Source organism: Furipterus horrens, unplaced genomic scaffold (assembly GCF_987537825.1).
Source record: "Furipterus horrens unplaced genomic scaffold, mFurHor1.1.pri manual_scaffold_5, whole genome shotgun sequence".
Taxonomy (NCBI): Eukaryota; Metazoa; Chordata; class Mammalia; order Chiroptera; family Furipteridae; genus Furipterus; species Furipterus horrens.
Window position 1 is genome coordinate 6,115,277 of NW_028327175.1, and position 16,370 is coordinate 6,131,646.

The following is a 16,370-nucleotide window of genomic DNA, read 5'->3' on the forward strand; positions in this document are numbered from 1 at the left end:
TTAAAAGAAGCGCTTCTCTTTGAAACATTCACATTGCCGGTGTAACTACTCTTGGGCCTTAGGGCTGTAATTAAGGAAAATAAAAGTTACTGGAACACAATGTCCATCTGATAACCATGACAATTATTCAGCATGTACAGCGTGAAGATGCTGGACAGAGGGATGATTCACTCTGGGGGGTGGGGCGGAGGGACAGAGTAGGACCCACGAAAACTCATCGGGCTTCGCAGAAGAGCGCCCAATTTAAAACTGATAAACTTTGTTTCTGGCATTTTCCATTTTGTATTTTCAGACTATGATTGACTGTGGAAACCGGAACTGCAGGAAGGGGAACTACTGTAGTGACATTCAGTTTCCTGCCTCTGGGGAGAAATCACCTCCCTCCTGACCTACTCGAAGGGGGTTGTTTACACACTCTCCCGGTTCTCTGGGAAGCTGAGACGGGACCATGTGGTTCTAACCCAGTGGGGCTGCTGCCCGCGCGTGGGGCGGGACCAGACTCACGAGGCTTTGCGAGTGTAAGCACTGTGCTCCTGAGCAAAGGGCACCCCCTCCTGGGAGAAAGAAGTGGGAAAAAACAAGGCTGGCTGATAGCAACTCACTGGCTTTTGGAAAATCATTTCCAGAAAAGGCCTGGTTTAGATAAAAGGTCACTGGCTGAATTTAGGTGTACACCTTACTGTAGAAGTCTTCAAGTTCTGCTTTTCCTATAGTAAAGCAAAAACACAGCAGGGTGGAAAATGATGGCCTCCTTCAATGTCTCAGTGGTCGCTGTGCGTGGGCTGTTATGTTCTACATCCCAGCCCATCGGCTGTGTTTTTCATCTTCCCAAAGGCAACAGGAAGGAGGCAGAGAAAAGGTTGGTAGATCCTCAAAATCCACCTTTCCAACAGGGCAGCTAGGAGCAACTCCGACCGCCTTCTCTGGGTTGGCTCCCCTCCCTTTTCACTCATCTCCGTGATGGGGGTGAGGACCTAGCCACGTCATTCCATGAGTCACCTGCTCCCTCCAGATCACAGCCCTTCCGCAGCTCTCAAAGCCCAAATCAAGCTCTCCTGCTCTCTGCCATTGTATGGCATCCACGTGTGCTCGCCCCTGGGTTCAGTCCCCCTAGGTGGCTCCACCACTCAGACCCGCTCTCTCCCAGCAGCCCCCCATCTTCACTCTTCACCGTAACCCAAACAATGCCACCCCAGTGCCCAGCTCCTGAGGGCGTGGCTTGCTCTGGGGGGTGAAACATGAGATATCTGGGGGCGAACTGGACTTCACATCCGGGCCGCAATCTTTCTATTAGTATCACGCTTCACAAACAGGCTTTGGAAAGAACTGGAAAGTAAAGGTCAAGGTTGTAGTCTTTGGCCAGAATATGAAGTGCAGGTATTTTATACAGAACAAAGCTTTGATGATCAACATGACAAAGATGTATTATCTCCCTCTAACTTAGGCTTCAAGCTTTTAAAGTTCTCCACAATCATGAACTGGCCTTCCTCTACCTATCCAATATGATTGTGACTCTTCTCCCACAGAACTTATCTGCTATGATCTAACTACTTTTCCTAACGCTATCTTAATCATTATATGCAAGAGTTTCAAATACCTCATTACTGTCTCATCGCCTACATCATTGTTTTACCAGAATCCAAAGGACTGCCATCCAGAATTACACTATCCATCATGTTAAGTGTCTATAATCACGTCAGTAGTGAAGAAAACAGTGCAGTTCCTCAGCCCAATATGTAACTAAGAGATAAGAGTTTAAGAACAGCAATCTTGAGGACTTTGATATTCAAATGTTACCATTTCTGCTGCTTTAGTAAACAAACACTTTAAAAGTTTCACAAAGAAAATATTTTTTTTTCTCCGTTAATTAATTCTTTTTTTCTTTTAAGAATCTGAAGAGCAGCTGGATTATGCAAATTGCTGACACTCCAGAGAAGAGTTTTAGGGGTTTTTTACCATTTTGACCCAGTGACATTTGTTGGCAAAAACTCTCAAAACCTGGCAAGAGCTTTAAATTAGATATTTGAACTATTCTTCCTAGCTGTCCAAGAGCTGTCCAGCCTTCCAGTGCTCAGATGCTTTCATTCGCAGGACTTAGGCCTTCGGGGACGAGAACATTCGCCTCTAAGTCAGATGAGCACAGGGGTTATGAGTTACTAATTATACAGAAAAGTGTATAGGATCAGATAAATGGAACGAAACCCTAAAGCGGACTGATCCGTGCTATATCCCATATTTGTGTTGGATGAGAAAACAGCAAAATCTAAAAGTCAGGATGGTCATGGCCTGAATAGAACCAGAAAGGACAAGGCCCACTTTCTGCATCCTTTACCACATATGGAGCCAACACCCCTGACTCAGTGAAGGCCTGAAAGGGAAGAGACTGTCCTCTCTATTCCAATCCCGAGAAAAGAGCTATAGAATGTTAAAAAAAAAAAAAAAAAATTACAAGCCAGAAAATAGTCCAAAATTAGATAGGTACACAGCAACATATGTATAATGTATAAAAACTTACACATACTTACATATGCTCTTTCCTTGGATGAGTCACTTAAACTTAAGCTCCCAATTTAAAACAAACAAGAAAGAAAAAATAATAATAAAGGACAGTTAATAAGGCCTAAGAGACAAATCAACATTAGCATTTCACTGTCTAACTGTGATTTTTTTTCTTTTGATACCAGGCTATAGAATATAATGGAATAAAAATATATATTTATATTTGAATATCAAAAAGATATAGTCAACAATACAAGAATAAGTCATATCTTATCATTGTATGACTGATCAGAAAAAGAAGAACAACAGGATAGATGAGCCCTGGCCAGATGGCTCAGTTGGTTGGAGCATTGTCCCATACACCAAAAAAGGTTGCATGTTCAATTCTTGATCAGGGCACATACCCAGGTTTGGGGTTCAATCCCCAGTCAGGGTGTGTACAGGAGGCAGCTGATCACCCTCCACATCTCTCTCTCTCTCTCTCTCCAACCCCTACCCTTCCTCTCTCTCTCAAATCAATAAACATATCCTCAGGTGAAGGTTAAAAAATATAAAAATAAGAGATGGAAATTATGTTTGTTGATTTTAGACTTCACCATAATTAATAATCCAAGACCACCACACCCACCTTTGGAGTATTGACTTAAGAAAAGGGATCACAGAGGACTATTGAATATCAAAGAATGAAGTCATCCTAAATTTTAAAAATATTTAACATAAATGATAAAAATAAATTAATAAACCCAACTATAATTTCTTTGGTTTAAATTAAATGCAGGAATTTCCTTTAAAAAAAAATCCAAGTTGCTGCCTTCCAGATAAACCTACAACTACTCTGAGAAAAGTAAAAGGGCAGAGAGATACTGTCTACTTTCTTCCAGTAGAAATTTCATGATATAATTCAGTCTTGAGGTTACTTATAACCTAAGCCCCATTTAAAAATCACAATTATCACTTAAAAATTAAAAAGGAGTCTTTTCTGCTTTAAAACACAGACACACACACACACACACACACACACAATCTTAATTTCACACATAGCAAAACAGAAATTGATTACCAAACCAACAGATATTGTGAGTTGTAAACTCAGTAAACATGAGCATGACAGTGAAATATTTCTCACCAGTTCTTTTTCTGGGATAGAGATGTTATGTGTTAATAATTGTTTCAAGAAACTCAGTGTCAAGTTGATTATATAAAGAGACATATATTTTAAAAATATTCATCACACACATTCAACCTATATAGGTTTTGGCAATGTAGCAAAGTCACAAAAAAAATCTACACTGTTACTGCAAAAAAAAAAAAAAAAAGACATGATCTTTACTGGTGCTTGAACAAAAAGGTAGCTAAAAAAAATAAAAAAAAAAAAAGCACCACCATTTCTTCCAAATGTGATACAGGTTAATTTCATCTATTTTATAGTAGCAAGTCTTCCCCAGATGTTAATAACAAGCAGAGCTATTCAATGTTACCATTTTGTCGCCAGAAACAATTGCTACATCACTGTGCAAACATAATGAACTCATTTTATTAGGCGAATAGTTGGATTCCATTCAAGTGCACTTAGTACAGTACTACACATTATAAATTGATTGAAATTAAAGAGATCTCTGGTTATAAAGGGGGTTTTAAAAAATACAAATAATACTGATTTCGCATTAGGTTCCATTGGTGTTCTAGTGAAACATACAAAGTGAGTGATTTAACTGCCTCCAGCATCCCAGAAAGGTTGCTCGCCCTTTAATGTATTAAAATAGAAGTGAGAAAATACACCCCTGAAATCTACAATTAAAAGTACAGCTTGGAAAATCAAAACCCGTTTGATACGGTTGATTCAGATCACGGTTCAAGGTCAGAGGACCTTTAATGAAAGTTTCAAATTAGTCACATTTGCAGAACCGCCATAGGCTCAGGTGCCCGTAATGCCCACGCTGCATTCGGCTTCTCAGATCCGTGTGGGGTTGTCTTCAAATCCTAGACCTAATTTCTTAAAACATTACTGGCTACTGACAGGAGTTTTTAAAAATCCAAATGGATTACATCAAAAACGAGGCTGATCTTTCTCCTTTTATAAAATACTTTTTATTCATAACACCCAAAAAATATGCACAGAAATACATTTAGAATCTTCGATCCTTTTTTAAAATTGAGGGACTGCTGCTCTTGAAAAGTCTGCCTGTGTCTGCTTTGCCTTCTCCAGGACATTCCTCCTCTGCCAGCTGTTTGCATCGATACTGGTGTTGCCTGTCCCCAGCGCAGAAGAGGCGGCTTTGTTAGACAACAGCGTGGTCTCTGAAATTTACTTCTGGTACGATTCTCGAACTTTCGCCTGCAGGGCGTCGCATGTCTTCTTGGCGTCACCTAGAAGCATGGCTGTGTTGGGTTTGTAGAAGATGGGATTGTCCACGGCAGCGTAGCCAACACCCAAGGACCTCTTCATGACAATGACCTGGGAACCGAAGAAGAAGGCAGGAAGTGCATTTACCAGACCGCTGCCCTGCCCTAACGCTGGACAGGCAGGTGCAGCGACTAATGCTTCAGCACAGGGACTTTTGAAATACATAAAGAGCATTTTTAATGCGTACTGACTTTGTATTAACTTTAATTTTTAAAATGCGCCTGCCCATATTTTTAAACCCGTGAGAGAAAAAGTCATGTTAGCAATACTTTATCACTGAAGGAGATTATAAATGATTCTCTTCCTAGTGCTTTTATCCAGAAAGACTATCTATGGCATTTACTAGGCAGAAAAATATGCCTCTTTCTATGAATGGGCTAAACAGTGCATAAGCTTCTACTACAAATTTTAAAATAAATGAAGTTGAGCAGGAAAAATGGTATTATTCCTATTGTATCACTTTAAAGTGAAATATATCAGAAAGTTCTATCACAAAAAGCCAAAGAGCAATCTAGCTTGTCAAAGGTGAGTCCTAATAACTAATAACATGCTCGCACAGAGCAAAGTGGAAGGGGTCAGTCCATCTCTAATACCGATGTGCGATAGACGTTTGCAATTACACAGATTACGGATGGCGCTGTCCTCTTCAATGTCAAGGCAGTTCTTAAGAAATTAAAAGCCTTCCTATGGCCCTCTAGGACATGTCAGCTATCCAAAAATGAAAGCAGTACAAATAAGTTCATACTTCAAACAGCATTAGCACAATGTACTCTGCAAACTCTCAAATATTAATAATGACCAATAATTTTTCACGTTCACATGAACCAGTGCATGACGTATCTACTCACACACCACAAATACTAAGCTTTAAGTTTACGTACGTACCATAAAGAGAAACAAAATTGAAGGGGAAATGTACATTCTTTAATTATAGTTCTTAAACGCAGCTGTGCCTCAGGAGCGGCACAGAGACGTGCCCACTGCTGGGGCCAAGGAGCACGGACAAGCCTCTGAGCTCCTGGCCACCTAGCCACCCACTCCCGCAGAGGTCACGTGCATGTGCAGAGCTGGCTTCCTCGCGTCACGTTGTTGTTTGGATTTCCACATCACCTTCCTTCGAGACACCCCGTAACGACACAGAAATTCCCTTTCAATAACATGAAGTGGAAACATGTGCTCATCTTCATATACAAAGGCAATGACGCTGACTCACTGTCCCAGAGAGAAGCCATCTGCTTCCTGGGACTCACGCTGGAATCCAGCCAGACTCAGTCCCAAAGCTCTTGTTTCAGCTGGGGTCACAGGTTCCGTCCACCCGTCCACACGATCCCATTGAGTTCTACTCCGGACCGGGGCCCTCGTTCAGACTCTCTGGTGCCCACGGGGCGGACAGAAGCGGCACGGAGAGAACCGGCCCCTAACCGTACTCTAACCCCTGGGCCTCCTAAACCTTCGTCACTTCTCATCGCGTGACAAGGAAAGCTGTGCGCATGTGCATTTTAAGACGGTGTTGATTACTAGGGTGAAGCATAAGTCTGGAACTTTACCTGCTTTGATTTCCAGACCTCAAGAACTGGCATGCCTGCAATAATAGAGTTGGGGTCTTCTTGAGCCGCTGAATTGACAGTGTCATTAGCTCCAATGACAAGGACCAAATCAGTGTCTACATAATAAAAGAAAAAAAGAGAAAATATAGAACTCAAGGGAGTCGCTTTCGCTTCTTTTCAGGCAAATTAGAGTGATCCGACTTTATAACAATAACCACAAAAGCTAATATTTGTAGGACCCACGCGTGTGCCAGGCACTGTAGAGAACTTTATCGGAGAGTTTCAGTTACTTAGCCAACTTCACACAGCTGAAGAGCAATAGGCCCTGCCGTGACCCAAACCTGAGCATCCTGGCTGGTACATGTACCATCGTGTTTCTGCTCCCCCAAGTGTGACTTTATACAGTTCTTTCACTATCCCAAAATGTTCTTGCCAGTTCCATTATTTTATAATATTTGCACCCCGTTTTCACCTGCTAAAATGACCACTTAAATGCAATTTGCTGTCTAAAAGAAAATGGTCTAAGGGTCTGTACTATATTAAAGCTGTGCCCATAACTCCTGGAGCTGAAATTATGCACACACAACTTAGCAACAGGGAAATTTGAAAGGAGGCATAAAATTAAAATGGCCTAAACTCCCTCTTTAAGTACTAAAATATAAACTACCTAGAACTCTGCCAAAATGCCATGTGAATCTAGACATGCATGCGATTTCATTATTTTCTCTAATAAACAGTATTTTTTTAAGCTTACAGCGGATGCTTGCCAGTGGGAACGGGTTTAATTTTAACAAGCATGATCTTGGGCCAAATGCCATTAGCGTTCAATACCCTGTGACGGCCATAAAGTTCAGCACCTTATCTAGTCAAGTCCTAGTAGTTCTAAGAAAACAGAAAACCGCCTTACTGATCATGAATGGATACAACTGGAAACCAGTCAACGCTGCAAAAATCAGACACTGAATTATCAACAGCAATTTTATAAATGAGGAACCTCAGGCTGAGTACCTAGTTCAAGGTCATGAGAGAGAGTCAGGGCCCGGATTTCAAAGCCAGATGGGTTCCGAGTCCCTGCACCACACCCTCCGCTGCTGCATTCGCTCCCAGGATGGGCAGCGCCCTTCCGCTCTCCTCACAGGAGCAAACCAGCCACTCTGCTGACAGATCTGGTGAGCCTCAGTCAGTACCATTTCATTTGCTTTCAACTGCATCCCTCCTGGGAGCAGGTTCCTCGTCCTCGGACAAGAAGGTCTTCCGTGATCTCGCAATCCTTGTCCTGAGATGAGTTTTGCTTTCTTCACACTAAGAATATGTAAATGTCCCCGTCGGCCCCATCACTTACCTGGGAAATCATGGTTGATCTCGTCCATTTCCAACACAATATCATATGGCACCCCGGCCTCAGCCAGCAGCACATTAAGCTGCCCAGGCATCCGGCCTGCGACTGGGTGAATTCCAAACCTAGACATGAAACAAATGAACAGCTGGCCTTACTTGATGGGCCAAAGTGCACAGAGACCCCAATATCACCTCCCGATCTGCACAGTCTGTTCTTGGCACCTCTGCCTCTGCTGGTACTATCTCATCTCTACATGCAGGAATAGAATGAGCTCAGATATGTGGGTAATTTACAGATGTTGAAGTTGGAGACTCAATAGCTCAGTGTACACAAACTAGAACTCCCCTCAGAAAAATAAGTGTAACTTTAGAACCTGATTCTTCCACATATGTTTTAAGTACAAGAACTTCCAACGACATTAATATAGAATATCACCTTACATTTAATAAGCAGTGTTCTTTTGTTATACTTTCTGATATATCTTGAATCTTTAAAAAGTATGTAAGTCAGCAAAGAATTAAACATTTGCCATGGAAAAGTCAACATTATTCCATCAAAAACTGACTCTACATTCAACTTTAACCTCTCTGTTCAGAAGTGGGGGACTAGCCCTGGCTGGTGTGGCTCAGTGGACTGAGCACTGGCCTGCGAACCAAAAGATCACTGGTTCAATTCCCGGTCAGCGCACAGGCCTGGGTTGCAGGCCAGGTCCCCAGCTGGGGGCGTGTGAGAGGCAAATAATTGATGTTTCTCTCACACATCAATATTTCTCTCCCTCCCTTCCCCTCTCTCTAAATAAATAAAATCTTTTTTATAAAGCATTGTCATGTACATAATTAATGGCCTGTCTTTCAGAGGGTGATATGAAGCATTACTCCATGTCACAGAAGAAATATGACAGTAACACATTGGAGTATTTAAAAGACAGAGAAATACACAAGTCGGAGCGCCACACGTCACCGAGGCAAAAGAAACTGAAGCACCAAGCAATTTCTGAGGCAGTTTCTGTCAGCTCAGCCACAACAGGGTCTTTAAAGTCATTAAATCCAGCCTCTTCACCACCGCATAGATCACTGTCTCCTCGGCACTGGGCAAAGTGCCTGCCACATAGGAAGGGCTCAATAGAAAGCAAGCGAGTGACTGAGGGAGTGAATGAATGAATCCACCAGGAAGAAATGCATTTGCGAGTCTCTTGTCTGGGGGCCACCAAGTTTCACCTTAAATACCTTCAGTGACCAGAAACGTACTCCTTCCTACGGTCAGCTGCATAACTGGACACCCTGCCAATGCCCTATAATGCACATGCACACATGCATGAACACACACACCGTACGGTGAGCCAGGGAGAACCCCATGGTGGAAGCATGAATCTCCTCCTGCTTTCACGTGTGAATTCCTTTCGGCTCCCCCAGGATGCCTGCTAAGCAAAACAGCCTCAGTTCTCTCAACTGTTCCATGACTGACAGGATGTCCTGGCTGCGTGCTCCTACCTCCGCCGCAATGCCCAGCTCAGAACTCGGTCCACCAGAGTGAACGCGATATGCTGGGTGTGCTCTAGACCAGCGGTTCTCAACCGCAACCCCATCGGGGGTCGAACGACCCTTTCACAGGGGTCGCCTAAGACTGTTGGAAAACACGTATATAATTACATATTGTTTTGGTGATCAATCACTATGCTTTAGTTATGTTCAATTTGTAACAATGAAAATACATCCTGCCTATCAGATATTTACATGACGATTCATAACAGTAGCAAAATTACAGTTATGAACTAGCAACAAAAATAAGTTTATGGTTGCGGGGTCACCACAACAGGAGGAACTGTATTAAAGGGTCGCGGCGTTAGGAAGGGTGAGAACCGCTGCTCTAGACGCACATGGCCCAGCAGGAAAGTCACATCCCCAGATCTCCGGCCGCTGAATCCCAGTCTGCGTGGGCGTCTGCAGGCGGCTCGCGCTGCCGCCCCTTAGGAAGCGTCTCGCCGCTGAAGAGGCCCTGTTCCTTGCACGGGAACCGCTGCCAGGCCAGGCCTCCCTCCCCACTCCTAACACAGGTCCTGCGAGGAGCAGATGAAAGCGTAGGACCTGACCCCTCAACAGGCAGACCTGAAAGGAGCTCTAAAATGGCCATCGATACCACGCAGATAACTGATAAACGGTTTTCTACATCTTTAAAACCGATCATGAACAGGCTGAATTATTGGAAGGCCTGTGATCAGGAAAAAAGAAAGACATCAAGTGGCAGGTATTCTTTTTTACCAAATTCCCATTTATATAATCTTCCTTCTGGGATCACTGAATGTTCCTCAACAACCAGTTTATGTTTAAAAAAGAAAAACAGACACTCGGGCTAAAAGAAAACAAACGTTATCTCTAGGTGGATGTACAATAGGTCATCATTTTATTTCTCCTCTTTTTAATATTTTTCTATGAGAATGTACAGTTTAAATTAACTACATTTAAAATAAATTAACACTTTATGGTTTTATGTTGTGATATAATTTACAAATGATTTCTCATAGATCATTTCAGGACAGATCCCTAACAATCTCCACCAAGAATTAGAATTTAGGGCAGCTGACTCAGATCTAGTACTTAAATAAACTGGGCTTTAGAGCTGCATTCCTATATTTAAAAAAAGAAGTGAGCAAGAATGTATACAAGTATAAACAATAAAATATTTTTTAAAATAAAGGCAACATTAAAGAGAACAAAAAGAATGTAAATAAGAGGGACTGGCATATATTTTGACCTCATGGCTCACACTGACTTGTTAGGATGGACCACGCAATCTGCACAACTTTTTTAGTCAATAGTTAAGCTGGGATTCAAGCTCAGGTCCTTCTTCCTCAAGAGTCTGAACTTTTAACTACTATACAACATAGTCAGTAGAGTCAAGCCATTTAAGAGATGACTTTGATTAGTTAACAGTTCAGGTTAACCAGCTGGGTGATGTTGGGCGTGTCACTGAACGACTCTCTGGCTCAGTTTTCCCACAGAGTAGCAGAACCAGCTGCTACTATAAGCCTGCATCATGCCGAGGACTATAAAAACTCTGTAGAAGAGGTCAGAGAAATACCTATTTATCTCTGCTCAAATGGGTGAAATAAGGAGTGCCAAGATCCAATTTATTGTGTGCTTCGAGAAAAACTGAGAGCCAAGAAACGTTCAACATCACTTCAAGCTACAAAAAATTAAATATTCGCAGGAAAAGGAAACTGTCTCCTGTTTGCAAAGCACTACCACCATGCAAAACCTTTACTAGAACCTCTCAAATGCTGGGGGAGCAGAATTTGAAAAAATTACTAGAGGGGGGTGGCAGAAATGAACTGGATAAAATAAACTATTAATAATCTAAGATTCACTTGAAAGGAATCCGTCACCTCCTCCCTCAGTGGGCTGCCTGCAGTCTTACTTTGCTGAGAATAACATGGGAGGCAGTCCTCAGTTCACGCCAGTCCGTGCTCACCCAGCCCCGCCACCTCACTGGGGCTTAGGCTCTTCAACCATTCTTTCTCCTATCATTTCTGAGAACGTAACAGTTCAACACCTGAGTAAAAAATGTTTCAATGGTCTCTACAAACCATATTGCCGAAATCCACCTGTTAGCCTCTGTTCCGCACCAGAGTTCTCGATCGCTCCTGAAAACTAGAGAATTGAGGCAAAGTACTGACATTTGGTGTTCACACTCTGCCTGCAGAAACACAAGCTACATTCAGGACCAATGCAGCCGTTCTCACACTGTCTCGGAGAAAACATTTCCAAAATGGTACTCAGACGCTCCAGTTGAGATACCTACTTCACAATGTTAATAGTTTTACAGGGGCAATCCGAGAGAACGTTTGAGGGGGAAAAAACTCCTCCATGCACCGAAGTAATAGGGAGCTATTACTAAACTTCAAATCTGAACATAAATATCATTTTAATATTTTAAGAATAACAGCATTTTAAGCATGAATATAAAAAACAGACTTGGAAAGAAAATGCACTGTATTAAAATAACCGAAACATACTCTTCAGCCTGCTCATTGCCATGACCTTGGGAAAAGACACGAGGAAGGGAAGTTTCAAAGGTGCTTGGCTTTGTGAACAAGCATCTTACCCTTCAGCTCAGGACTCTGAACCTTGTCTTCTATGATGAGGTGGCTGAATAATCCCTTAGGTTCATGGGCAATAACAGCAGCGGTGAGAAAAATACATTATCAGGCTCAGAGAAGGTAAGTTCGCTTATGTGTAATACCGCATTCCCTCACTTATTGCGGGTATTACGTTCCAGACCCCCCGCGAAGTAGGAACCTTACATTTGTTCCACACTCTAAAACCTACGTAACTTTAACAACATACATATACAGGACCACAAAATCCCGCAACAGAGTGAAAAATCCGCAATAAATAATAAGATATAATATTTTAAAAAATCCTGCGATCCAGTGAGGCCACGATAAGTGAACCGCGATATAGAGAGGGACTGCTGTAATTCAAGTTTTAAAAAAGCGGAAAGACTGAATCTGGGTGACCCTTGCTTAAAGTGAGGAGGGCAGAGCATAAAGCAAGATAAATGCACACGAGAGAGTGACTTGGACGTGGGGGTTTAGAGGCATACATAACACTGAAGTGTGTAAAAATAAGTAATGTGAACATCAGAATAAGGATAGCAATAAACTAAACCACTGGGGAAAATGGGAACTTATGCTTTCTCTGAGAGCTATTTCATTGAAACTGATCAATAAGAATGAGTGGTTGTTAGAAACAGTATCCTTTTTGTTCAACAGGCATTTGATTAACTTGACACCTTCCATATTTCTTTCTCCCCAGCTAACAGTTCCTTCTAAATACCTAACAAAATAAATTACCAAGATTAACAAACCAAATTTCAGCCAAGAAGAACTTAAACTCAAGCTTTAATTTCTTATTTTAATGCACTGTTTGATTTATAAGGGCACTAACTCAACATTCTTCTAAATATTATGCGGGAGAACCAAAGGCCGAGCACGTACTCCAACAAAGGCAGCGATCCTATAATTAAATTTGAGGGGCCTGACGTGTCTTTTTTTAATAATGATGGAACAAAATCATTTCAAAAAGAACATCTTAAAAGCAAAAATTGGAGTTTGGAAAGGTCATTTCACTTTAGAGAGGCTGTAACATATTATTAGTCAGCTGATTTTCATTCAAGGTTAACACCGGTTTGTATTTCAACTGTGTCAATTTCAAGTCCACATGCCAGCTGAGTACAAGGTTGTTTTCCCACATTCACACGCAGGTGCCCTTCCCTCCATGACTGACTAGGCCCAGTGACGTAACTAAATAACCAGACTTTAGTTCAGGGAGCTGCTGCTGGAAAACATCAGCGGTTCAAGAAGCACAAAACTCCCAACGATTCAGAGAACAGCGCCCTCCAAGTGGGAAGAAAATCAGCCAGCTAGAAAGAAGGCAAAACCTTATTTTCAAGCAGACCAAACAAAACAGAGGTTTAGCAAACAGTCCTCATTTCTGTAGAACAGAAAAAAATAAAAGGATCTTCAAAGGCAAGAGAAAGAATTGGAATTAAATTTTTTTTTTAATACTTTCTGTTAATTTGAAACAAATGCCCCAGTGAGGGAACATTACAGGCTTCTTTTCTGTGGGTCATGGGGAGAGAGGCTCATTAATCTGAGCTGCTGTACTGAACCCCCATTCCGTACAGAGCGGAGTTTGCGGGAGTATTTCACCCGCACGTGAGAAGGAGGGCTGGTTGGCAACTGATGTACGAAAGACAGTTGCAGGTATGGGAGGAGGAAAGGGATCAAAACCAATGGTCTGGACTCCTAAAGAGAGAGGCTTCCAGAACAACAGAAGACATTGCTCTACCTCAACCTTATAATGGCAATTCCATGAATTACTCATCTGAGCTCTTTGAGATGTTAATAGCAGTCTTGGACACCAAAAACTTTCTTACTCTCCCAACCCTTCTGATCATAAATCAGTACTTTCTGCCTTCCCCAGGTCCTTCCTTTCCAAAACCTGATTGGCAAGACTTACGAAAGACTAAGTCATTGTACATGACACGTGAGGTCTGAATTCGCTTCCTATTACTGCTGAAACAAATTAGCACAAATTTAGTAGCTTAAAACAACACAGATGGATGCTCTTACGGTTCTGGAGGTCAGAAGTCCAAAATCAGTTTCCCTGCACTGAAACCAAGGTGTTAGCAGGGCTGTGTTTCTTCTAGAAATCCGTACCTTGGTTTGGAGCTGCATCACTGTGACCTCTATTTCCATTGTCACATTTCCTTCTATGACTCTGACCCTCCTTCCTCTTTCTTATAAGGACTCTAATGACTGTAGGGACCCACCTGACTGATCCAGGATAATTACCCTATCTCAAAATCCTCACCTTAATCTACAAAGTCCCTTTTGCCATGTAAGGCAACACATACACAGACTTTAAGGATTAGGAGGTGAACATATTTGGGGGCCATTATTCAGCCTACCACAAACTCCCTTTCCAGTCCTAAATTACCATGAACTAGGGCCTCTATTTTAGCTGAATAAGCCAATATAGACTTCGTGATTGACGTCTGAATTTCAATTTTGTACTCCTCTTTGATTCCAATTTTTTTTAATTAATTAATTTATTTTTAATACTGCCTTTGCTTATCTTTAAATTAATTCATCTGGCTATATCATCTTTATGTTTTCACATAAGTGCCTTGGACCAAATTAGGGATCAAAAACCTCTAAATGTATTAGTTATCATTGTAATCTTTGATTATCTGCAGACTTCATAAAGCTGATGTTTCCTTTGAGCTAGTTGCAAAGGGTAAATAATCACAAAGCTAACCCACATGTTATGCTGAAAATCCCAAAGGACAGATCACTTTATATCTGTTTGCATTATAATTTATTATACTAAACTTTAGGATGCTAAGACTGGAGAAAAAACACACGCGAGGCTATTACAAGAGAATGCCAATGTTTTGAGAGAAACAACAGAACACGCTACATTTATAGAAATATGTATGTGCATGTTGATGAGGCAATGGGAGTTTATAACAATTCTGGCCCATGTAACTGGCTAATCTCCAAAGTATGTATTAAAGTTAATTATATCAGACATTGGTTGGCTACGACCGCCAATTTCCAGGAACCACCAGCCAAAGCTCATCAATGTCCCATCATCACATGAAGGATATCCAGAATTCCAAAATGCAAAGCCTACTAGCCTTTCAGTTCTTCCCTTTGAACTACAAAAAAATAATTCTTATTGTGTACAAAACAAAACAGAGTCGGCCGTCCCTGACCACAACAAGATTCCACAGAAGGGAAGGAACCACGAAAGGAGATCACAGAAGATCTTCCGCGCTGCCACATGCTTCCTTGGTGCGCCTCCTCCTTCCCTGTCCCGTGTCATCATGATGAGAGCGCCCTGAGTACAGAACCGTGGCTTATTTACCAGTTCCCATGGTACCTGGCACTCTTGGCCAAGTGTTCAACTAAAGGAGGAGACCTTTTTAAACAACACGGTGTGCCCAATACATGTGCTGACTCGTAAACTTTCTATGTCTCCTTTTAGAGAAAGAATTTAGGGAAGTGGTACAGAGTAGCAACTAAACGCTCTAGAGTCCCACTGCCTGAGTTCAAAACACTTGGCTCCTACAAGCTGCCCAGACCGGTGTGGCTCATTTGGCTGGGCATCGAACCAAAAGATCGCGCGGTTCGATTCCCGGTCAGGGCACACGCCTGGGTTGTGGGTTTAGCCCGTCAGAGCACGTACGAGAAGCAACAGATTATGTTCCATGTGTCCTCCCACTCTTCCTCCCTTCCCCTCTCTCTAAAATCATGACATATGTCCCCGGGTGAGGATAAAAAAAAAAAATGTGGACCATTTACATCTGTGTGCCCCGTATCCTCATGTGTACAGTGGGATTGACAATAAAACCTCTCCAGAGGCCCACCATGAGATTTCAGTGAGACGGTTTACGTCAAGACCTCTTCATACAAAGCACTTTAGATCACCCAGCGTTTGGCCCGCACAAGCCTTCAATAACGTGATCTACAATTATGATACTATGTCAAATACATTTTGGTAATTTAAATGTTCATCTGTATTTTTCACATAAATTCACATTTTAGTGATCATTTACATAAAAAGAAACACATTCTTACATTAAAACAAATGTTGGTTTGATATCAACATTTTCTAAGTTGGTTTTCTAATTTTTACCTTGAAGTCCTAGTAAATGTCAATATAATCCAACCAAAGCCAGAAAATACTTGTACTTACAGCTACATCAACAGACTAGAGAAGTTATATAGTCAATATAGGCTGAGACAAACAACTGTAACCACTGAACTCTTTGAAAACTTGGTCATAACTAACATTCAAATACAGATTTACTTTGATAGAGTCAACTTTCAAAAGGCCTTATTTAACCCTTCCACAGATACCATTAGGCCAAAAGTATTATTTCCTCAACTGACAAATGTCATCAAGTCAGGGTAATCTCCTCAATTATCTTGAAGGGAGAAAATTTTTAACATTTTTTGCTATTTTCCTCTCTCATATATAACATTATATAATAAAAGCTAAGGCTTCAGTCA

The 16,370-nt window shown here is 41.7% G+C and overlaps 1 protein-coding gene across 1 annotated transcript in view; it reads right to left on the bottom strand.

The window, feature by feature from the left end:
• Nucleotides 1-4,011: 4,011 nt before the first annotated feature.
• Nucleotides 4,012-16,370, bottom strand: part of NNT (nicotinamide nucleotide transhydrogenase) — a 70,935-nt gene continuing 58,576 nt past the window's right edge. Inside the window, exons 19-21 of the mRNA XM_090276132.1 lie at nt 7,793-7,911; nt 6,451-6,566; nt 4,012-4,954 (exon numbers count right to left, since the gene is read on the bottom strand). Of these exons, the coding sequence (XP_090132258.1) occupies nt 4,805-4,954; nt 6,451-6,566; nt 7,793-7,911 (385 nt within the window). The 3' untranslated portion in view covers nt 4,012-4,804. The remainder of the gene's footprint in view (nt 4,955-6,450; nt 6,567-7,792; nt 7,912-16,370) is intronic.